Genomic DNA, 24,771 nt, shown 5'->3' with positions numbered 1-24,771 from the left:
TCCTAAGCCATCATTTGGACATCCCCCGAGGGCTCCTAGACTGTGAGAGGGCGCAGGCCTGGCTGCGGCACTCCCCCCCATCCTCCTGAGTGCATGATTTTCATGCACCGGGCCTCTAGTATATATATAAAGAGAAACAGCCAGGAACACCTTCATGGCTCCAGTCACCCACCCACCCTAGGGCATAGGGTTATCTGCAGAACTCCTGGTCTTCCATGGACACCTTCTTTTACTCATCTCTGAGAAAGGTCTTCTCTCCCCATGCACCCAACCAGGTCAAGTTCAGGGGGGCCACTTCAGTTTAGGGCTGTCTTCTATCTTATTTCTGAACAGGAAGCTGATTGGTGATCCAGTGTAAATGGTTCAGTCACCAAGACCTTGAGAAATACAGCACTTCCCGTGTCTCCTACCTCAGTGTTTCTTAGTGTGTAGTCTGGGGGCATCTACCTTGGGATCAGTGGCATGCTGATTAACAGTACAGATTTCTGGATCCTGCCCAGACCAGGTGAGTCATCACCTCTGGGTATACGACCCTGTAATCTGCATTTTTGCCCACATCCTCCAAGGTCTTGATACCTCTCAGCTACCTTCTGTTAATCCTTTTCCTTCACGGGTCACTAGGACCCATTCCAAAAATGAGATCACGGCTCTTTGCTAATGAAAACCTCTTTGTTTCTTCCCACGGTCTCTCCAGGATATTGTCTACCGCTATTTAGAATGGCATAGAGGCTCCAGCATCTGACCCTTTCCCGCCTTTCCATAGCCTCTATCAGACTGCAGTTATTTTACACACACTCAGTTTCTTATGTATATACCTGTGTCTTAAATGGTGTTACAAATACCTATCCTTTCCTCCTAATATGCCAGAAACTCAGTTTTCGGTACCAAATGTCCTGTGGACATCTCTAAGTGGTCACGCCCCCCCGCCTTCCTCACATTCCCCATCAGTTGTCCTCCTCCTAACTGCGGCTCTGCACATACTTGGAACTGATCACAGTCCAGCTCAGATCATGTAATTGCAGATGCGGTCGCTGGTTTCTAAGACGGCCCAGTATTCCTCAGCCCCTCGTGTTCCCGCTCCAGGCTAGTCCCTTCCCACGTTGCCTAGGGCTGACCTCTCTCAGCTGATGAAATAACACTGTGCACCTTCTGAGGCCAAGTCAGAAAAGACACCCCAGCTCCTGTCTTGCTCTTTCTCCATCGCTCACTCTGGGAGAAGTGAGCTACCATGTTGTGAAGACATTGAAGTGGCCCTGTGGGGTGGTCTGTGGCAAGGAACTGAGCTTCCTATCAGCTGGACTCACTGCCAGGCATGCAGAGGAGCCGTCGTAGCCACAGAGCCCACGTATTCCGGGGTCTGCAGGACCCACGGATGTCTTGACTGCAGCCTCATGGGAAATCCCAAGCCACAACCCCCAGCCAAGAGGCTCCCAAATTCCCAGCACAGAAACTGTGCGCTCAGAAGTCATTTTCGCTGTTTGAAGCTGCTGTGTTTTGAGGTCCCTTGCTATGCAGCTGTGGATAATGAATATTGCGAGACCATGGACTCCTAGAGCCTCCGCGTGTTTCATTCTTTTTTTTTTTTTTAATATATTTTATTGATTTTTTACAGAGAGGAAGGAAGAGTGATAGATAGTCAGAAACATCGATGAGAGAGAAACATCGACCAGCTGCCTCCTGCACACCTCCCACTGGGGATGTGCCCGCAACCAAGTTACGTGCCCTTGACCGGAATCGAACCTGGGACCTTTCAGTCCGCAGGCTGACGCTCTATCCACTGAGCCAAACCGGTTTTGGCAACGTGTTTCATTCTTCACAGACGCTTGTCCCCACCTCAGCACGTGGCCCCTATCGCGTGTTCCATAAATGCTTAGTTAAATGATCCCAACTGAGCTATGCCGGAGCTTTTCTTTGCTGGCGAGGGTAAGTGCAAACGCAGATGGTTTTAGCTAGTAGATGTGACGCTTAGATTTTCTGTTGCTCGAAAGACCATCCTATATAATAAAAGCCTAATATACAAATCGACTGAACGGCAGATCGACTGATGGAACGACCGGTCGCTATGATGTGCAATGAGCACCAGGGGCCAGACGCTCAATGCAGGAGCTGCCTCCAGCCTGCAGGCCCCAGGCCAGCCAAGGCGGATGCCAGCGGCCCCTCCCCACCCCACCCCCCAGTCGCCCCGCTGGTCACCCCACAGATCTGCTCTGATTGCCGGCAAGGCCTAGGGACCCTACCCGTGCATGAATTTCACGCACCAGGCCTCTAGTTAGTAATAACATTTAAAATTAACAATAGCCAATACTCACATACAGGGGTTGGCAAACGTAGGTTTACAGTTGTGAGTACACAGAAACACAGAGTTCAATCTTGTATTATTATTTATTTATTAATTATTTGCCGGAGCCTGCCGGCATCAGTCGAACAGTACCTGCAAGTGGGGGAGAGGATGAGAAAAGACAGACAGAAAACAGAATGGGATCGGGAGGACTGTAGCACTTCCCGCTTACAGTCCCGAGTTTATTTTTCACCACACTTTTATACAGGGTCAGTTACATTCCATACAATACATCATTCCTTTAATGTGGTAAACATAATTATACCCCTTTGTTTCATGTTTCCTACTGACCTTCACACAAAGTTCCTTATCTTGGCTAAGATTCCAACGGCTATACCTGTACATACACCTCCGACGCCACCTAAGTTCCTTTCCATGAGATAATCTAGCTATGCTTCTTGCTTAAGGACAGTTACGCTTATAAATCAACTGTGCTCTAGGGTTAACTAAGCTCTAGGGGGCAGAATGTGTGATTAATAAACTATTGTGCTTAAAGGTCTCTAAGCCTAAGGGGGGCAGGATGCATGACTAACCTTGGGAACAGGCAGGCCACTTTGTGAAACCTGCCCTCTCAGGACTATGTCAACTGAGGTCGCTCCCGACAATTATTGTATTATTTATTTGTATTATTTGTCGTTTTCTTATGATTGTTATCATTGTATATCCTTACTTACGATTTATCTTTCATGTAATGATGGCTGGTAACTTAACCTACGTTTGCCCAGCCCCGTATAGCCCCGGAATTCTCACCGTCCTGTGGAATATGTGCTCTGTGTGTGCCCATTGCACAGATGAAAACGATTAAGGTCCATAGAGGTTTGATTGCTTGCCCAAAGCGAACCAGCCTAGTGAGCAGTGGACCCAGGATTCAAACACAGGCAGACTCCAGAGTGCATGCTCTTAACCAATTTAAAAGCTAATATTGAGCCCTTACCATGTGTAAAGCACTGTGCCGGGAGCCTTAGTTCTCCTCCCTCATTGAGTGCTTTTCCAAACTTATGGACTATGTATTGTTCTATTTTCTGTCTTTTATGGGTTAGGAGATTGAGGCTTAGGGAGATGAGCTTGACCAGGCAGAGGTGGTGAAGTCGGGGTTTGGAATCCGGCCAGTCGGACGCCCCAGGCTCTGCTCCTTCCTTGATCCCCTCTCTGTGGCATTTCCGAGTCCTCCCACCCCAGCCCCTCAGCCTCCATTTCTCAACAGTGCTGTTCTGAACACCCAGGTCGGTTGCCAAGACGACCACTCAGAAACAACATGAAAGGTCAATGGCGTTTCAAACATTCTGCAGCTAGGGTGAGTTCTTTTTTTAATTTTTAAGAATGTGTCAAGGTGATTTGTAATCCACAGGAAAATGTTGATATGGCTCAGAAGTCTATTTTGAGCAACAAATACTTCCAGGATGATGGAGGAGAGCTTCCAGGCTACCGATAAAAGAACTCCCTGGGAAGGGAGCAGCACATGCTGCTATTATCCCTATTTTACAGATGAGAAAACTAAGGCCCAGAGAGACTCAGAGGCCAAGAATGGCCAACTCCAAGGCCTTTGTACCTACCTGCCATTCACTACAGTTTCTTGACGAAGCAAGATTTGGTGGGATGGAGGCGGAGGTTCGGTTACAACTGTAGGTAACCGGGAGCAGTGGAAGGGAGAAGAAGAGAGAAACGCCATTTCTGGGGAGAATGTCTAAGACTGGGAAGTTGCGGGGAGTTGAAGGACTTGGCACTCATCTCCCAACCTTCGGGTACTGGGATAATAACGCCGGACCCTTAGACTAGTTGGGAGGGGTCTTAAGATATTCCCCAGAAAGCTCCCACCATAATACCTGACACCCAGTTAGCACTCGGTCAATGCAAGATGGTATTGTCTATTGTTACATGACTGGGCATTTCAATGCTTCCGGAAAATAACATCTTCCAGTAGAAATGGACACCATTACCCAATAAAACCAGCCTTTCCCCCAGTTTTTCCCTTGTCTATGAACCATCAGAAACCTGCTTCACCATCGGGACATCAGTTTCCTTCCTGCCTTCGGTTCCAAGCAGTCACCTGTGGATACGTGTCCTCTGTCCAACCCTGAGGCATGCTCATGTCACTATCCTGGTCAGATCTCCTGAGTAACTGTCCTATGGACGCCCCAGCATCAGATGAACCCTGGCATCTCTTGCAGAACTTTATAGAACCTCCCCTTGGAGTTCACCCACCAAGAAACCCGCAGCCTGGCAAGTCAAATTTCCCCCAACCCCCCACTTGAAACAGAAACCCTTCAACCCTGGGGCGCATACTCTCCTTTATATAAGTGCGTTAGGCAGTATTCTTGAGCACGGTCGCACTTTTGCTAATTAATTCTTAGAACATGCTGCTTAGGATTATTAACAGCCATTGCAAGGGTAAGAATATGTCCATTAAAATAAGCCTAACTTTCAGTTTTATAGCGTTTTAATTACATGGACCCTTTGGTGTGTGTATAACGATAAAAAACATAACTAGGATCTTGCCCTGCCAGGGCTGGCGTCTCTGTAGGATCCTGGGTCGGTCTGCATGGTGCCCTCCAGGTGCCCTCCAGGTTTTCTCACCTTCCCTAAGGGGATGCTCTTCTGTCCGCGGACCCCAGACTTAGTGTCCCTGGTTGGATTGAAGTTTACTGTAGGGTGGGAGTGAGATCAATACCAGTGTGGGTTGTAGCAAGAGACTACCCCAGAGGTTACCTGGGTGACCAGTCCCACCCACCTGTCCTCCTCCTAATTCACACGGGGGTGCTCTCCCATTTGGAGATCTTACCAGAGGACGTTTCCAGTTTCCTGGTAGATCTCAGCTTGTGATCTTGTTCATCTTTATGTAGAAACTAGAGGCCTGATACACAAAAATTCATGCGCTGCCGGGGGGGGGGGGGGGGGCGCGGGTCCCCTCAGCCCAGCCTGCCCCCTCTCACAGTCCGGGAGCCCTCACGGGATGTCCTACGGATGGGAGCAGGCCTAAGCCACAGTCTGGCCTCCCTCTGTGGGAGACGACCAAGCCAGTCGGGAAGGCACCGCCCCCTTCAACCTGTTGCTGCTGCCACTGCCAGCCACCAGGGCTGTGGGCCCTAGGCCCTCCCTTCTTAGCACTGGCCACTGGTGGGTGGGGGGGAGATCTGAGGCCAGGCCGGCTGGGGAGGGGCTGTGGGAGGTTGAGGCAGAGCAGGTCTCACCCTGTCCAGCCTCTGCAGAGGCGTGGCGCCAGGACGGTGCCCACGCCGCTGCCTCTGTGGAAGGGGCAGCACTGGGACCGGGACTGCGCAGCCCTCTCTCCTGCTGCCTCTGCGGAAGGGACTGCAGAACTGGACGGGCCCATGCCACCACCTCTCCTGCACCGCCAGCCCTCAGCCCTTGCAGCCACTGTGGTCTACCCAGTCTCATTAGCATATTACCCTTTTATGAGTATAGATACCGGAACAGGTGATGGGTGACTTACTTCCCCCACCAAAACCACCTCCGTTCCCAGCCTCCCCTGTACTGTCAAAGGTACCCTAATTCATTGCTTTTACCAAACTCAAAATCCAGAATCATCTGAGCCTTGGGAGTATGGACAGAAGTTCACTGGGAGAAGAGAAATGGGCTTTACAGAGGCCTACTGGGTGCCTCCTAACAATTCGGTGAAGTGAGTGTTCTAAGCTCCCATTTTGCAGATGAGAAAACTAAGGTTCCCAGGGGCACAGCGACTTGCCTGAGGCCACACAGCTTATTCGCAGTGGAACTGGTACTGAAGCCCAGGCGATGGGGCTCACCCAGCTGTGCCTCTGCCATCATACCACCCGGACCCTGGACTTGAGCAGTTATGGCTCCTTCTGCTCCTAGTGACAGCAAAGGTCGGAGGTAGCATTTAAACCCAGGCCTGGCTAACTCGGCAGCCATGCACATTCATCAAACATTTTTTTTGAGCAATGACTTGTTACCACAGTAAAAATGACATCATCCCTGCCTCAAGGAGTTCCAGCCCAGAGCCAGAGAGAGACATGGGCAATTAGACAAGGCGTGGTAGCCTGCTGTGAAGAAGGCAGGCGGACAGCTGGGTCTGGAGCCCGCACCCAGCCCGGGGCAGCGGGGAGGTGGTGGCCAGAGGGTGGTACCAACCAGGGGTGGGGGGTGCCTTCTAAGTTGAGATTTGAAGGAAATGTGGAATTTGGATGAAGGTGGGGGAATGGGAGGGATGTTATTTATATGTTACTTCTAAGAGAATGAGCCGTTTATAATAAATATATCTGTTTCTTACCACACATTCTTTCTTCCCATACATTCCTTAGTTTTCTTTCCCAAATCAAACTCATTGATGCTTCTGTTGCCTCCAATTGTACACTCTGACTTAATGGATTATTTGGTAAGTTGGGGGACTTGGGGCGACATTCAGGCCTGGGCTCCTGTTGAGACGTACTTATTCCCATAGTCCCACTGTTCTGCGATGCTGCCGAGCGCTTCACGTGGGTTAAAGTAAATCCAGCATCGGGGCAACCTAATTAGGTGGCGTAACCACGGCGCTGGGGTTCAGTCTGCACCGAGCTCTCCTGCACTGAGGGCAACCACATGGATGAATAAGCTAATGAGAGGTCTGGCGAAATGGCTCAGCTCTGCGGCGTGGCCCGAGGATTGCCAAACTCCAGCTCGGGCAGATTCCCAGGGGAGAGAGAAACCGAGCTGAGTTCTGGAGGCCGGGCTCCCGGGAGGAGGAGTTTTCTGAAGTCTGCTGCAGGGAAGTGCCCGCAGAGTCCTCAGGCCTCGGGCAGCGAGTCATGAAGCTAACTCCAGAGGAAGGAATACGTGGTTTGGGAAGAGACTACAAACCTATTGACAGATTCCCACTACAGCTCTGCCTCTTGCTTGCTGTGGAATTGCAGACAGATCATGCACCTTCTTGTGCTGTTCAACCATCTGTTTGTCTGTTGGTCCATCCATCCACCCATCTACCCATCCACCCATCTACCCATCCACCCACCCACCCATCCACCCACCCATCCTACAGACATGCATTTTGCATCTATTCTGTATGAGGCGTTATGCTTTGATCTTGCCATGATGCAGTTAATTCAATGGCCGTTGTGTTTGGCGAGTCCCTCAAGTCCTCCCTCTCCCTTTTCCACCAGGCTTTGTGCCCCCTGAGGGTCTAATCCCTGAGCTCAGTGGGCTTCTACAGTAGACCAGTGGGAAGGAGGAGAAAGGCTGGGGTCTCTCTCCCTGCCCCATCCTGGGGCATTGTCATAGGCAGCCCATGTCCCTCTGCGGAAGGTCACTGCATCTGCTGGGTGGCTTATTCACCTGGCATTCATTCTCTCTGATTCTAGCAGCTGCCAGCACTGCCCTGCAGGCCTGGGTGGTAACGGCCCCCACTCTTCCTCCCTGGTGTTGCCCGGTCCTTGCCCCCCTGCCCAGTTCTGCATACACTTCTGGTCTTTATCGTTGCATCACCCCCCCCCCCCGCCCGCCCCATGATCCGCATTGACCGTGCTGCTTCCACCCACACCATGTCTGGTTCAGTGCAAGCATTTAGAAGTAACTGCCTTTTATAAGTGTCAGAAAGGCCAAGCATATGTGTCCCAGTTGACCTTGCAGATAACTTGCAAGGCCAGAATCTGAGTCCAGGTGTGCCTGACTCCCGAACCCAAGGTTTCCTGCTGGACTATCTTCCAGAGACCCCTCCCCCACCTCTCGTGGGAAGCAGGAAAAGAGGCGTGGCCACCTGAATACCTGAAATGAGGGGCATCAGGAAAGTTAGGGCCTTATTTTTTTTTTTTAATATATTTTATTGATATTTTACAGAGAGGAAGGGAGAAGGATAGAGAGCTAGAAACATCGATGAGAGAGAAACATCGATCAGCTGCCTCCTGCACACCTCCCACTCGGGATGTGCCCGCAACCAAGGTACATGCCCTTGACCGGAATCAAACCCGGGACCCTTCAGTCCACAGGCCGACGCTCTATCCACTGAGCCAAACCGGTTTCGGCAGTTAGGGCCTTATTCACAGAGGGTTTTGTGTCCCAAGCACTTCCATCGGCTGTAGGTAGGATAGTGTGCTATCAGTTTCTCGCTGTTAAACTCGGCTATATTTTTTAGAGCAGTGTCCACACAGTGGAATTATAAGGACAAAGGGGTGAATATTTTGTGGACTCTTGAGAAGGTGACCCCGTCTATCACTGAATAGTTGCATTACAAGTGTTACCTTCATGGAAATAAGAAGTGTGCTTAGGCTTCTAAGCAGACCCCTCAGGGCAGCAAGTCGGGGAGGGGCCCGCACCCACCGTGACCTCCCTAGAGGACCTATTCCTTTGAGAGCTGTCATCACATTGGTGTTAACGTGCTATTTTTAGCCTTGACTTTGGGTTCCAGGTGGTACCAAGCTGTGTGTCTTGCGTTTGACTCTACCCGCCTATAGGACATGAGTTGTTACAGCAGGTGAGGATTTCAGGGATGGCCCTCCATGAGCTCATTTGGCACGTGTGTGTGTGTGTGTGTGTGTGTGTGTGTGTGTGTGTCTTGTTACCCAGTGAGGAGTGTTGCATCAGTGATGACCAGTTTCTCTTCCTGTGTTTATGTGAAAACCAGGAGAAGGCAGCAACATTAATTGGTTTAATTACTGCTTCAAAAAATTGATAAGCATAAGCTGTAATAATAACACTAAGTAGTAATCTTTAATGATTGAAAGAAATACATCTACCTCGAAAAAAATTAGCTACTGTTTGATATATATATATATATATATATATATATATATATATATCTGATTCAATTTTTGTAATTTTCTTTTTCCTTTTGTGCATATTCTTATTTTCTCCCCTGAGCCTATCCAATTTCTGTAATAGCAAAAATGTTGTTATTTTTAAAATCTGAGCATAGGGTGTCTGCATAATAGTTATTTTATAAATATTGCTTTTCCTCTCCCTTCATTCAGATACATTTTCTTCCCCCCAAAATTCCACATGCCACACTGCACATTACATGAACAAATCTTGAAGAAAAGAGTATTTCATTTATTCCACAAATTTGTATGGGATGCTTTTTATGTACCAGGCACTATTTATAATGTTTATGCAAAACAAATTAATGTAGTGATTTTTTTTTTCTTTCTCCTTCTCCCTCGCTTCGCCGCCCGATAGTCTGAGGTTTCCTGGATCCCCAACAAACATTACTCGGGGATTTACGGCCTGATGAAGCTGGTCCTGACCAAGACTCTCCCCACCAACCTGGAGAGGGTCATCGTCCTTGACACAGACATCACCTTCGCCACGGACATCGCGGAGCTGTGGGCCGTGTTCCACAAGTTCAAAGGTAATTAACTGCGGCCCGTTTCTCTCTTCTGTCTTTGAAAGTGTCGGCATGCCGAGAATAGTAATTGCCGTTTTAAGAAATGCGAGGTGCACTTTTAATGAGGTCCTGTTCGTGAAATGGATAAGGAATCACAGATTCGGTTGAGGAGCAGGTCTCTTGGCCTTAGCAAAACCTCGAACTGGAATTTGCATTTCTTTAGTGAATGAAGAGGGAAGGGCTGTGTTCCTGGGAAGGACCCCATGGAGGTGCTTTGTATGAGATCGGTATCCATTGTGTGTATTTGTATGCAGATAGTGGAGTGCTGGCTTACCTGTGCGGAATCACGCCTTTATCGGGTCTCTCTTTTTGTCAGAGGAGCCCTAGATTGCAGAGAAAGCCTGGGAGGTGGTGGAGATGCGTATTGATTAGGGAGGGTTTGGAAATGTTCTTATGGCCTGTGCTTTCATTCATGCTGCGGTTTGTTATTTTAAAGGGGCATGTACCTTTACAAGATGTTTCCTATGAGCGATGCTTGTAGCTCTGCCACGGCCTCGGTGTATGTGAGGGTATCCTGTGGGAAATCGTGAGCCCAATAGGTGGGCGTAAGTGAGAGCAGTGTCAGATTAGCACACATCTCCGGCTGTTAGGTCAACCTCCTTCTCCCAGATGTTGTCCTTAAATTGCGATATCTTAAAAATTCTTCCATGTATTAGACAGATACGAGAGGGAACTTTGACGAAGAGATTTTCTTCTTTATTTTTTTCTTTTGTGTGTGTGTGTTGTTGTTTTATTAATTGCACTCTGGCTTCTGGGTTTATCATCCCTCTTCCCGCTTCTATGACTCCTTATCCTGTGAAGGTGAGATGCCACGTAGTGATTTTAAATGACAGCATTTTCATAAATCACCGGGTAGTCCAGCTGGTTTCTGTTTCCATTCACGGAGCAGAGAGTACAATTCCTCACCCACTCTGGTCTCTGCTTGCTTTCTTCTTGGGGTCCCTTAGCTCTGGGCGAATTGACAAAAAGTCCTCAGCATGTCCCCTGGGAGACACTCTGACCCTCACACTCTTTCTCTTGTCAGGATCAAAACTTAACTTTCCTACCCATGTCAATAAGGACACTGATAAAGACATCATTTAGCAAAAGTGCTGACGCTGAGTGTGTCTCGGCTTTCTAATCTCCTCGTAGAATGCTTCGGTCTCTCCGACTTCACAAGTAAACCGAAGCCTGGCGGAGGCCGGGTTCTGCCCAGAGTTGAGACCAGAAAGCACCTGGGTGTTGGTTTCCAAATGCAAGTTCCCCAGTAACTTCTGCTTGTTTTTCTGATCTAATTGAACTCCTTGGGGGCAGGTTTACGGATAATGAGATGACATTTTATTCATACTTTGATGCTCATGTTCTGTGTTCAGTGATGTGTTATTCAACAGGCACTTCCTTCATCCCGCTGGGTGGGGGGCAGTGCGTGGACAGTGACGGGAGTGAGAACTACCACTTCTCCTGAAGGGATCAGAGAAGGCAGCTGGGAGGGCATCACAGAGGAGGCGATGGGCCGTGGGCGCCATCCTGCCGGATAGGGGCAGTGATGGTGCGCAATAGATGCCCACATTCCCCTTTGAGCTGGGAGCGCTCCCTGCAGATGGCCCCCAGCCATCAGCCTTGTCTGGGGGTGGCCTCAGGTGAGGAGAGTCACCTGCCTGTGGCCACGCCCCCTTCCTGGAGCACCCCATATCACGCAATGACTGATGAGTGTAGACTCTTTTTTTAAAAATATATTTTATTGATTTTTTTACATAGAGGAAGGGAGAGGGATAGAGAGTTAGAAACATCAATGAGAGAAACATCGATCAGCTGCCTCCTGCACACCCCCTACTGAGGATGTGCCCGCAACCAAGGTACATGCCCTTGACCGGAATCGAACCTGGGACCCTTGAATCCACAGGCCGATGCTCTATCCACTGAGCCAAACCGGTTAGGGCGAGTGTAGACTCTTGCAGGAGCAGCTGTAGCCTCCCTCGGGACTGCCCTGCGGCTGGATTTCTCCCTCTGCCCAGCCCTGCTTTCTTCCCTTAGCTCTCACAGCACTGCTCCCAAGGGCTCTTCCTAAATTAACCTCCCGTATGCGAACCCCCGCGTCAGAGTCGGCTCCCGAGAAATTCAACCCGAGTCTGCACTCACTGCTGCAAGTCTCCCTGGGATAATAGGTGTAACTTGGCAACATCACTGGTACAGTGGTCACTGGTTACGGCTAGGAAGGCACATTTCTTCTGGCCGGGCTGGGACCTGCCGGCGAGCAGGTGGGTTCTGCAGCCATAACCACCCTCCTGGACCCGTGGCACTAAGTCCTGGTTTCATCCCTGGAAGGCAAGGCTCTCAAGGCTCCCGCTGCCCCCAGAGCTGGCCCAGGGTTTGGGCTCCGCGATTCCAGGCCGTTCCCGGGCAGAGCAGAGTGTGTGGGCCAAGGTCAGGACAGGGGCAGGGCTGCGTTTTGTTTGTTCGTTCTTTGGGTTTATTTCCAGCATTTGCTAGGCCCCCACCGCACAGAGGAGCTTATCAGATGGCGTTCTTATCTAAAACTGTCCAACGTGGCACGCGCCTTCCAGGAGCTCACAGACAAGGCCGGCTTTGTTACATTTTTGTCTGTCGGCAGCCAAGGAGGATAAAAACATCTGGGGTTTTCCCAGGCTCACCCTAACTTCTGGGAAAACAACGGAGGTAAAAAGAAGACAAGTGAGCTCTTTTTTTTCTCCATATGGCAGTTTTTTGTACAAGTTTTTGTGTTTTTGTTTTTTTTTTGGTTTGTTTTGTTCTTGTTTTTCTAAATTGGACCAATTAGAAGCGAGGTTACGTCCCGGAAGATTCCCTTAGGGACAGACCCACAAACACAGAACTTTCTGATCCAAGACGGAGACTTCCCCTCTCGTGACGGCGATGGCCGTTGTCATCCTTCACTGTAAACACGCTGAGTGACCTTGATGCAGTTAGGCCGTGTTAATTCATCTCTGCTGTAGAACAGCTTGCTGTCTGGGCTGCAGTGCTACTTATGCGCAGGTCACAGACGCCCTTGACTGCTTACCGGTGCCGTGAAATCCCCCTTACCTGGGTCATTCTGTGGAGAGTCCAGTAAGAAGCCATTTAGTCGGGGCTTACTCCCATTCTGAGCCTCTACCACAGCAGCGTTGGGGGTGCCTGCATGCTCCCTGACCCTGGGGGTGTCCGCATGCTTCCTGACCCTTGACTTCACCCAAGTGGCAAATGCCTCCCTCCCCCCATCAGCAGCCTGCATCCTTAGGGAGCCGGCTCCAACCCATGGAGGTATTTTCAGAGCCACTAATTCTTAGCAGAAAGACTCAGACATGCCATTGAGTTAGGAGTTGCCTGTTTAGTCCTATTGACTGAGCTTACTGGCTTTCTGACTATTGGGGATGGTGCAAGAAGAAAACAAGCCCGAAATAAGCCAGTCGGAGAAAAACAAGTATCACGTGATCTCACTCATCTGTGGAATCTAATGAACAAAATAAACTGATGAACAAAAATAGATCCAGTGACATAGAAGCATCGGACAGACCGTTGAACCTCAGAGGGAACGCGGGGGAGGATGGGTGGGTGGGAAGAGGTCAACCGATGAACTTGTATGTATATATGCTTAACCCATAGATACAGACTATAGTGGGGTGAAGGCCTGGGGCAGGGTGTGAGGGGTAGGGGCAAGCTGGAAGAGGTCAATGGGGGGGAAAGGGGACATATGTAATACTTTCAACAATAAAGATTAAAAAAATAATTTTTGAAAAAACAATAAAACAAGCCCATCCCTACCCCATATGAGTGGGGAAGATACACAACAAAACAAAGTGAAATAGTACAGTAGACAGTGACTGGGGTTTTTTGTTTGTTTGTTTGTTTGTTTGTGTGGTTTTTTTTTTTTTTTTTTTGAGGAAATTAGAGAAAGGAGATAAGGATGCCTGTGTGCCCGTGTGTGCACATGTGTGTGTTGTTTTAATATTCAAATAGGGTGGGAATGGAAGGTCTTACAAGAGAGGTGACATTTAAGCATAAACCTTAAGAAAGCGAGTATGCCAGGTATGAAGGAGAGTGGAATCGTGGGCCGGGCACATGGAGCAGCAGGCTGAAGTTTCAGAAGTTGTGTGACCTGCTTGTTTGGGGAATAGAATGGAGGTCGGAACAGAGCAGAGGGAGCACAGGAACGGGCGGGGTTGACCAGATCCGATCACGGTGTCTCCTTTGTAGGGCCTGCGAGGATTTTGCCTTCCCCTTGGGTGATATGAGGAGCCGTAGTATGGCTTTGAGCAGGGTCACATGATCTGTATTTTCTGTGGATCATCCTGGCTGCCCTTTTGAGAGGAAGAGGAAGCAAGGAAGCCATTGGGGAGACTGATCATCCAGGACAGACTCATTGTTGGCTCAGACCGGGTGGGTCAGCAGAGGTGAAAGAGGCCATCCTATTAGCAATACATTTTGCAGGTTGCATCGTCGGAGGTTCTGGTGATAGGATCCAGGACGAGACACTGATGGGAATCACAGGTGACCCCTGGGGGCTAGAGTGTGCGACTGCATTTGGAGATGAAGGACGGAGAAACAAATCAGGTTATAGGGAAAGACCAGGAGTTCCGTTTGGGGCACTTTCATGTGAAATGCCTGACCTGGCATCCACATGGACATGGTGAGGAGGCAGGCAGATAAATGAGTATTTGTGAAGCCAAGGGACAGTAACTAACATTTCTTAAGTACATCTGTTGCAGGCACTGGGCTGGAAACTTTGCACATGTAAGAAGCAACATAAAGCGGGCCCAGGAGAGGTTAAAGAACTTCTCACACTCAGAGAGCCATCGCCCAGCAGGGCTGGGCCCCAAGCTCTTTGGCTTCGGAGTCTGTGCTCTTTCTGCTGCCTCCTGCCTCCCGCCAGTCTTCCTGGTGTGTGGGGAGGGGGTGCCCACTAGCCTGGGAAACAGGAGACCGGGTCTGCATCTAGTTCTGGTGTGGCTGTTGCTGATCCTGTTCCCCCACGACCCCTTAGTGCCCCCAGACTTGAAAATTATATCTGATTTTAGCCATCTGGGGAAGCTGTTGGGGAGGCAGAAATAATAAATACGCACCCATAACTTGAAGCTTTTAGAAGAAAGCCATCTACACTAATAAAAGAGTAACATGTGAATTGACCATACCTTCACAACACACACCAGCCAATCAGGAGAGAGTATGCAAATTAACCCAACAAAGATGGTGGGTTAATTTGCATACGCAGGTGCAGAGTGGCCAGGGGCAGGGCGGGACCAACGATGCAGATGTTCTGCAACGCCCCAGCTGCTCTGGGCCTCTGGGCAGCATGGGAAGGCAAAAAGGCGGCTCCAGGCCGGAGCCAAAAGGCTGCTCCCACCCGAGCAAAGGCGGTGCCGGCAGCCAGGGGAAGGAAGGCCCATTCTTACACGAATCTTCATGCATCAGGCCTCTAGTACTACATATTCAAGATAGTATTGTTAGGTTGAAAGACAAAGGCCTTCCTGTGGGAAGAGCATGTTGCCATAGTGGAAAATCCTGGCTCCCAAACAGGTACAGGCTATCGAGCACAGGCAGGCCTTCCGCTCCTCACCCTCCCAAAGCCACGGAGGGGAGGGGTGTCACACAGTGGGTATTTGTCAGGACCTAGCAGACTCACTGTGGACTAATTGCAGCTAACATTTTTAAGTCCTTCACTCTGTGCCAGCTGCTCTGTTAAGCGTTTTATGGGTAGACTCATTTAATCCTCACAACACTGCCGTGAAGTAATTACTGGTAATGTTCCTGTTTGCAGATCGGCGAGCCGATGCTTAGGGAGGCAGCGTTGCTGGCCCTGTGTCTCAGCTCTTAAGTTGCACAGTTGGGATTTGAACTCAGGTCATCCAAATCCAGTGCTCTTTCTGACACGGCAGCCTACACTCCTCAGAAGAGGTGGTGGTGGAGCTTGGAGCCTCTTGGGAGAGACCAAAGTTAGATAGATGGAAGGACTCCAGTGACCATGGAAACCGGGGTGGAGAGGGCGGAGCTAAGCTGACACAGGCATTCGGAAAACAGAGGCAAGATCTGAGGCAGAGAGAAGCATGGCTTTCCCAGGGTCTGAGAGATAAAACCTTGGTTTCCAGAGTTGAAATATCACTGAATTTTATTCCTGACCAACTGGGTGGGAGAAGTTTTAGTTATTTTCAGATTAATTTTGAAGTAGATCTGTCTTCTCTTACTATATTAGAAACTTCATTCAACTTCCCCGAGCCTCTTTTTTTGTTGTTATTCTATAAAAATGGGGGAATAATACAGGAATAACTTCCCTATAAGCTTTACTTGACCGGTAAGCCAGGAAACGGCTCTGCCTCTGCTGACTAAATGATACCCCCCCCCCCCCTTCTTTTTCAGCCTGAAACTCCTGAAAGTCAGGGGGACAGAAGCCTGCCTGCTTCCTTTTCTTCCCCTTCCCTACCCCCTCCCCCCCGCCTTCTCTTCTGGCCTGCCTCCCTCATCCATTCACTCATTCCTTCTTTCATTAATTCAGTCTCTTTTGAGCCCCTGGGTCTGCCCTGAGGATAAAATGGTAATAACGCTGATTTCTGTGACCTGCTCGCTCTCTGTGTGTCAGGCATGGACCTATTTCATTTAGTCTTTACCTACCTTGCTCAAGGTCAGACAGCAAGTTAGTGGATTGAAGCCGGGCCAACCCCGGGCTGACCCCAGAGCCCACTCTGTTAACCTCTAGATCCTAGGCCCTGCTGAGCACACAGTCACTTTACAGAAAGTATGTAAAACTCTCGGCCTGCGGGCCGCATGCAGCCCACAATGAATATTTTTGCAGCCCAGCGAATATAATGGTGTGAGCAGTTACTTACAACTAGAGGCCCAGTGCATGAAATTTGTGCAATGGTAGGGTACCTAGCGGCTGCCAGCGGGGGCCTTCCTTCATTCTATGCCGCCCCCTGGTGGTCAGCGCACGCCATGGCAAGCGATCAAACTCCCAGTCGGTTGAACTCCTGAGGGGACACTTTGCATATTAGGCTTTTATATATATAGACTAGAGGCCCAGTGCACGAAATTCGTGCATGGGGGGGGTGTCCCTCAGCCCAGCCTGCACCCTCTCCAATCTGGGACCCCTCGAGGGATGTCCAACTGCCCGTTTAGGCACTATCCCATCTGCTGGGAATGCTCATTCCCAGATCTCTCCCCTTCTCGCTGCTGTAACTCCCTCCAACTCTTTGCTCAGATCTCAGCTTCTTAGTCAGTTTTCCCTCCCCACTTTCATCCTGCAGCCCCGACACCATCTCGTCCTGCTCGCCCTACATTCATGTTTTTCATATTGCTCATCACTGTCTAACCTGGTTTACAAATACTTATCAAGCCAGCTGCTCTGCCGGACCCAGTAAGCAGGGTGGACCCAGGTACCCAGGCATGATGGCGTTCCCTGGTTACTGTGTGTCTTTCCTGCTGATGCCTGACCTCCGAGAGGGCAGGGATATTCGCCACCTTGTTCCTGATGTATTCCTGGCAGCTAGAACAGTGTCTGGCAGAGATCGGGCGCTCCGTAACTATTTGCTGAGTAAACAAACAAGGAAAGCATGTGATTCCAGGTGATTTGACAGTGGGGGTATTGCAGGAGAAGTAGGAAGGGTTTTCTGAGCTATGGCTTGAGTTTTTCCCCAAAGTAATTGAAAGGGAGTTCAGAGCTTCAGGTACCGAGGAGAAGGCTCAGATTTTCAGGTGTGGACAGAGCCCTCACCTGCAGTGTCGGGGATGATCGAGAGCTGAGGCCTGGAACCAGCACCTTGAAAGAAAGTGTTGGCAACCGGTAGAAGGTTGTCTACTGCACAAGTCCAAGCAGGTTATGACATTGGCCCATGTATAGCGGGACACTGCCCTTGGGGTCCAGCAAAGGGCAGGGACTAGGACCAACTGGCAATAGAGTGGCTAGGTAGCGCTGGGTGACAAGTCCCATTTTGGACATGCAGGGAAAGGACAGAAGGGTCTGGATCTTAAAGCAAGTCTGGGCTGGAGGTATCTTTAGGTGCTGCCTTTTTTGGAACAAAAGTAGAGCTTTTACTATTAAAATAGATGTTCTCACCGGGTTATTACAGTTTCCTTTTCTGGACTTCTAGGTGTGACGCATTGTGGAGCCGGAGGTGGTAACCTGTGCTCCAGGTCCAGAAGGAAGGGCGGCTGGGCTTGCTGTCTCCAGTAGATCGCCAAGTGGGTGGTGCAGACTGTCACCAGCAGGTGCACAGGCTGGGCGAGGCCTGCTTGGGAGCTGGTATTGGTGAGCTGTGATTGGCTAGGAGGCGGAGCCGAGCGAATGCTGAGCAGGTTCATCAGAGGAAGGATCACTGAGCTCACTCCCATGGTGTCAGGAGCCCCTGATTATGCAGCCCATATCCAGGGAGTGATGTTGGCTCCTGCCTCAAATTGCCAGGGCATCATCCAGCCAGCCGTGTCCTGGGTGCCTGCGTCTGCGGTGCTCTCAGCGTGGGCAGAGCGGCCGCACTGATGCCTCTCCAGGACCCCCCTGACCTCTGACAATTGTGTGGCTTTCCTAAACGCACAGGGAGCCACCCTGTCTGCCACGTGAGCTGGAGGGCACCTTGAGGCTCATCAGGAAGAGGAGGAAAGACAAATTTCTGAGAGTGGCTGGGAAGTATTTCCTTCTCCTCTTTCTTCCCCAACTCGTGTCCACTTCCAGGCAGGGAGACAGAGGAGCCCAGGCCTTTCCTTTGGATGGATCCCCACCCTCTTACCATCTTTCTAACCTCGGCACTACTCAAATCTCTGAACTTCTGTTTCTTAACGGCAAAATGGGAACCATAGTATTCCCCGGGCACTGCTGTGATCCCAAAGGGAGAGGCTACACACATCAAGGTCTTCGCACAACACCCGACACAGAGGTCACCCCCACCGTGTTTAGCTGCAGTTGTTCCTAATTTTAGAGTCATTATTTTGTCGTCAAAATAACGCATCTGTCTACCTACCGAAAAGATTCTGGATGGGTTGACCTTGAGAGTAACGGAGACAATACTAGTCCTCCATGGGTCAGGAAAGCTCCCCAACTACACTCCATCCAGATGGAGGAGGAGGGTCTTGGGAGAATAAGAGTCAGGATTCTGTCCGAGTTGGAAAGAGCTGGCCGCACATCTCAGTGGGGAGAGCACAGGCGTGGATTCCGACAGTCCTAAGAATTGTCCCATGCACCTTCCATGTGAGCTTCTCAGTCTCAATGGGAATAATATTTTGGAAGCAAAATATGCAGTTCACCTAATACTTTGCAGGTATTTTTATATCATCTCAGTTCTCCGAGGCAGGGTTTTCACATTGTACGGTTTCTGAAATTGATGTGATTTACAGAAGCAACTTGACAGATGGTCTTTTTCTCCTTGATATATCCAACAACCAGTGGCCTCACGGAATCCAGAGGAGATGTATCATTATTTGTATTCGTATTATTTCCCTCGCTGATCCTTTTATCTTGCAATGGAGGTGGAAGCTGTAGAGCGGGCCGGACTCTAGACAGAGGAAGGAAGATCTGAATTGGGAGGCTGATTAGGTCAATGAAGAAGAATTGTAGGGCGCTCCTTGTTTACCTTTCATGGTATGACCACAGGGTCCTCAGACATTTGTGCTGTTGCTACTTTTGGTAACTACATCCCTTGTTGGACTGGTGGCCACCTCCTGATGGGTCCTCCCGCTGTGGAGACCAATGTCTTGTTTTCTGAAAGTGAACCTTTACTTATATTTTGGACATGGAGAGAGGGGAGGTCGAGGCATGTGGAACAGAAACATTTTAGGTTTTTAAATTTCAGGAAGAGATATTGGAAAGTTTAAGTGTTAAACCCAGAACTTCAGGACGCTGCTCTGCCCAGATGACATTTGATAAATATCTATTGAATATCTGTTGAACTTGACACCAGACATGCAAGTGATGCTCTCTAACACTCAGTCCATTAGAAATTCATGTGACTAACTCATCCTTCTTTGAGAAAATCAGAGACTTCTGGGAACATTTCAGGGTTGCTTGCCAGTGGTGTGCATTATTTAGCTAGATTGCTTTGCCAGCATTTGCTGATATCAGCTCCCTGAGTCATGTAACGCTTGTGGATGCATAGAGGGGTAGAGCTATCCTAGTAAATTATGAGGGAAGGGAGGGCGAGAGAGCAGGCTGGGACCAAGTAAAGGCACAGGGGACTCAGCAGGGGTGACAGTGAGAGACAAGTACAGAGCAGGTAGTGGGGGCAGGGGAGAAGCAAACACCTGCTGAATGAATTGAGGGGGACAAGGACAAAGCCCATCTTTAGAATCATGTGCTCAGTGGAGATACTTGTTTTTTTCTTGTTTGCTCTCCAAGTGTCTTGGCCAAAAGGGCCATGCAATGCAGGTTAGTTCTATCGTGGTCTCTGTTAGCAACATGTCCAATTGGATTAACGGGCATGTGAGAGCCAAGCAGTCACCTGATGGCCACGCACCACTGTGTTCTTCGAGCGGTGATTCTCAGTTGTAAGGTGGAGGTTGGCGATCAGTCTCAGAACCACCTGTTAGGTGTTTCCAAGTTGCAAGGGTCCACGGCCCACTCCCGTTTCCCAGCCACAGCCTGGACACCCCTGATGACGCAAGCATGGGGGTTTTCCTGCAGGTTTCTCCACGTTGGCACTGTTGTCATTTGGGGTGGCATCCTGTACATTGTGGGATGGTTAGTCTTGTCCCTGGCCTCTACCCACTACCCCAGTTGTGATAACCAAAACTATGTCAGGGCATCACCACGTGACCCCTGTGGGCACCGTCCTTCCCTGTTGAGACCCCTTGCTGCCCCTGGTTAAGCCATTGTGATCATCAGGCGTTAGGGGTGGCGTGGTGTTGGTCTTAAGTGGTTGATAATGAAACTAAATGGGAACATTCTACAGCTTGTGTGTCGTTTCATAACTTGGAGCGCCCTGACCACGTGCTGTCTGCATGACTTTCTGAACCAGCTCTGGGTTCAGTCTCCTATGGGGAGAGTTACTGACATTCTTACTCCTCTCGACTCTACTCCCCATTAGCCTCACAGATGCTAGGACTGGGAATTTTTTCTCCTGGAGCCACAGACAGTTGACCAGTAGTGAAGAGCCTCTTTCGGGTGATAAATAATCGCGTTCCTTTCCCTGTACCCGGAAGCGTCCATGGTCCCAAGGGAAAGCCATGATTGAGTTAACCAGGCTCAAAAGCATCCACATCCATTGAAGGCCACGGATTCGGTTAGAACCTACTGGAACTTATGAGCTTTCCTCCAAACGACGAGAGGGACCGACTTGCTGCTCATCTGTCCCCTCCTGAAAGGAGGAGAGTGCGTGTGTCATACTGTGACCAGCACAAGGACACCGATGTTTTTCCTCCTAAGTGCATATACATAGATTATTAGCAGCATCTAATATGTGACAAGGACGGACGTGGCCTGTCCGGGAAGACAAATAGCTGTTCTCTCCTCCGTGCAGTGCGCTGGGCTCGCCCATCTGGAAGAGTGCAGTAGGCAGGGTGTGTGTGCAGGCTCCTTACTGAGATGGATGGGGCAGCATCAGAGGGACGCTGTCAGCCAGCCTAGGACCGGGTGGAACATCAGCTTTCCTAGAAGCAGAAGGATGTTCTTTTCATTAACAAGCATCTCCATTAGAGACGGAAGCTCTGGTGTCCTGTTTCCTTGTTTGCCATTTGATGAGTCTTAGGGGCAAAGAAAGCATGGCAATTTGGGGCCTCTCTTCTTCACTGCTCAGATGTCAAAAGAGACCCCAGGTCATATCCCATGATAGCAGAAACATTTATAAGATTAAAAAGAAGGTTCCTCAAACCTGGCCAATAATCCTCTTAAAAAAAAAAATGATGTGATATTAGCCTGTAACAAAAGGAGGCATCCAGTAGGGATGGGAAGGTTGATTGGCAGGGATGGTACTTAATTTTTTTTTTTAAGTGAACTTCGAAATTCTGGAACAGTTTTTGGTTTACAGAAAAATTATAAAAATAACACAGCGTTCCCATATACTTTGTACCCTGTTTTTCTTATTATTATCTTTACTAGAGGCCCGGTGCACAAAATTCATGCACAGGTGCAGTCCCTAGGCCTGGTCGTCGATTGAAGCACGAGCATCTGGTGTGGAAGGGCAGGTCCCAGCTGACCTCTAGGCCCTGGGCAGCACCTGGGCCCCTGTGCGCCCCCCTCCACCTGAGTCACGGCGCCTCAGTCCCCACACGGAGATGTGGTGAGCATGGCCGGACGCCATGAGCCGGGGCACAGCGTGGGCCTCTGGGCCGCCTAGTGGCGCCACACAGAAGCCGGGCAGGCAGAGCGCTCTCTCCCGGCTGGCCTCACAGACCAACTCCTGTGCGAAGCCACGGGGAGGCCAACTGGTCCCTGCAGTCCTGGTGGCTGCAGCCCGGCTCACCTGGAAGATGTCGCTCAGGTATGGGGTGGGGTCCTTGCAGGCACTCAGCACCTGAGCGCAGGGGCTTCCCTGGTGCGTGAGCTTGGTGTCCCAGGGGAGGGTAGCAGGGGGAGTGAGAGTGAGCTTGGCGGACACCCCACATTCTCTCCACAGTTCTGTCCCCATCACCCCTGCCCCCAGGTGCACATCGCTGATGCCCTCCATGTTCTGCACCACCCCCTGGTAGTCAGCACACATCATAGCAAGTGATAGAACTCCTGTTCTCCCAATCTCCCAAGGGGATACTTTGCATATTAGCCTTTTATATATATAGATTATTAAGGTACATTGAGGTGGGAGGCTTACTTTACAAGATGCCTGGTACATATACAGGGTGTCCCAAAAAAAGGAAGCACACTTTTATGAAGGCAGTGTTTATTTGTTTTTTATATCCTTTTATTGATTTCAGAGAGGAAAGGAGAGGGAAAGAGAGAAACATAAATGATGAGAGAGAATCATTGATCGGCTGCCTCCTGCACACCCCACGCTGGGGATCCAGCCTGCAACCCAGGCATGTGCCCTAACTGGGAATTGAACCGTGACTTCCTGGTTCATAGACCAACGCTCAACCACTGAGCCACGCCAACCGGGCAAGGTAGTGTTTATTAACATACATTTCATTTTCAAAATGCAGTAGAATTTACAGACGATTGTGTTACATTTTGGGGGACGTCCTGTATTAGCTCCTTGCATTTTCAAGGAGCTATCCATAGTCCTAACAAATGGATAGTCTAACCCCCACTTTACAAGAGAGAAAAATCTAATGCTTAAACATGTTAAATAATATACCCAAATCATGTACCATAAGTGGCAGAGCCACCAGGGATGCTCATTAGAAACTCACTCCCAGGGTTTCCCTGGGGGCTGGACACAGGCACCCTCTCCCTGGCAGCCTTCCAGAAGGAAGGCGGGTGTTCATCATAAACCGTAATACTTGCACAGACAGTTTAGACGTGGTGGGCCGTTCTTACCAAGGAGCAGGGGGAGCCTTCCTGGAACCCACCTTTGCCCCTGACAGCCACGGGCCACCTTTGCAAGCAGGCTCCTGTGAGGACAGCAGCCGCAGGCCTCGGTCCTGTCCAGCACAGCCACGCCGTCTGAGAGCGCACACACACAATGCCGGGTGCCTGACCAGAGGGGATGGGCCTCTAATAGACATTTGTAAATGTTTGGAACATGGATACATTTTCTTCAGCATTTTAGAGGATTCTTCTGTCTCGATGGAAGAGGAAGGTTTGGGACCCTATTTATCCACGAGTTATTATCTAAATTAAAAATCTGACCTACCTGACTCTCTCCTTGGCCTTCCGTCTGCAGATGCCTCTTCCCTGAGAATGGGCCCGCTGCTCGGGCTACGTGGCGCCTCCTCGTTTAATTAGTCATGCCATCGTTCAAGCAGACGAGGGGCGTGCTTTCCTGGGACGTCAATTCAAAGAGAAGTCAGTGTTTGTCACAGTGGAAGGGCACACGTTGGAAGAGAGATATTCTTGGTCGTCTGGTACAGAAGCAGCGGGAAACGAAGGAGGTTCCGGAGCAGCTTCATGGATGGGATGGGCGCCCGCGTAGCAATAATGACCCGGAAGGGAGCTTAGAGATGGGGAACTAGCTCAGGGCTTTTCCTGGCAAAGGGAGAGAAAGGCCCAGGAGGTCTTCGATTTGTGTGGTGTTGAGTCGCCTTCAGCAAGCCCCACTACCTTTTTGATCCAAGGATGTCTGTTTAATGACTGTTAATTGAATGGCAGGGGAAGGAAGGAATGAGTCTGTAAAACAAAGGGCTTTGACTGGGTGACCTCAGTGCTGCTTTCAGGTGCATGAATCTTACCCAGATTCCCACAGTCAGAGGCAGCGGCAGACCCTGTGAAGGAAATCCCTTTGCAACCCTCATGCCTGCATTGATCTGCCCGTGAATCCTGCAGACTCTGGCTCAAGGTATCCCAATCCAGACCTAGTAGATGCTAAAAATGAGTGGTTAAAGAAATAATACCAGGTCTTCAGCCTCTGTAGCTCTGAATTCTCGCCACCCCTTCCTGCTCCTGTAGCATAGCAAATTGCAAATACCCCGGAGTCACCAAGGACACAGAGGGTATGTCCAGGCATGAAAATATCTAAGGCAGGAATGGAGACAATGGGTGACCTGCTGGCTCAGCCTGGCCCAAATATCAAAACATAACACTTGGCTTCCAAACCCATGCGGATTCCAGCCTTGTCTCTGGAGAGAGGTGTGGAGGCAGTTGCTTCGGGAGGCAGGCTTTCGACTCCCTCGTGATGCTTTCCACAGAAGCACACAGTAGGTGCTCATCCCCAGTGTTTCTCTGACCTCAGTTTCTAAAGATGCATGGATAGCCCATGACATCAGCTCTGTTTTGTTGTGTGTGTTTTTAATTGGGGGAAAGAAAATGTTTTCTTTGCAGAACCGTAAGAAGAGAATTCCAGACAGGACACGGGGCAGGCAGGCAGGCAGCATAAAGATGCCCCCTGGGCATTATTGTGATAGTGGCAAACTTGGTCTCCAGGCCCCAAAACAAAACTTGACCAGACCTTTTGAGCATAGACTGCCCTGTCGCAGGCATCGCTAAGGCCCAGGAGCCCGTGCTACGTTGATGTGTGTGTGTGTGTGTCATGAATAAAACAACGCGTGATCGTGTCACAAAGGAGAAACTGAAACTCCTGTATCTCTACTACTAGAGTTGAGCGTT

General features: G+C 49.9%; 1 protein-coding gene across 4 annotated transcripts in view; it reads left to right on the top strand.

Annotated features, from left to right (window-relative positions):
* The window catches only part of LARGE1 (LARGE xylosyl- and glucuronyltransferase 1), a 448,143-nt gene that overhangs the window by 267,310 nt on the left and 156,062 nt on the right, over positions 1–24,771 (top strand). For all 4 annotated transcript variants that reach the window (XM_080661445.1, XM_080661444.1, XM_080661446.1 and 1 more), the window contains exon 6: positions 9,461–9,632. In XM_080661445.1, coding sequence (XP_080517571.1) covers positions 9,461–9,632 — 172 coding nt within the window. The remainder of the gene's footprint in view (positions 1–9,460; positions 9,633–24,771) is intronic.

This window comes from Plecotus auritus (assembly GCF_963455305.1).
Source record: "Plecotus auritus genome assembly, chromosome: 3".
Classification (NCBI taxonomy): domain Eukaryota; kingdom Metazoa; phylum Chordata; class Mammalia; order Chiroptera; family Vespertilionidae; genus Plecotus; species Plecotus auritus.
The sequence above is the reverse complement of the archived record's forward strand: the minus strand, read 5'-3'. Positions and strand labels throughout refer to the sequence as shown.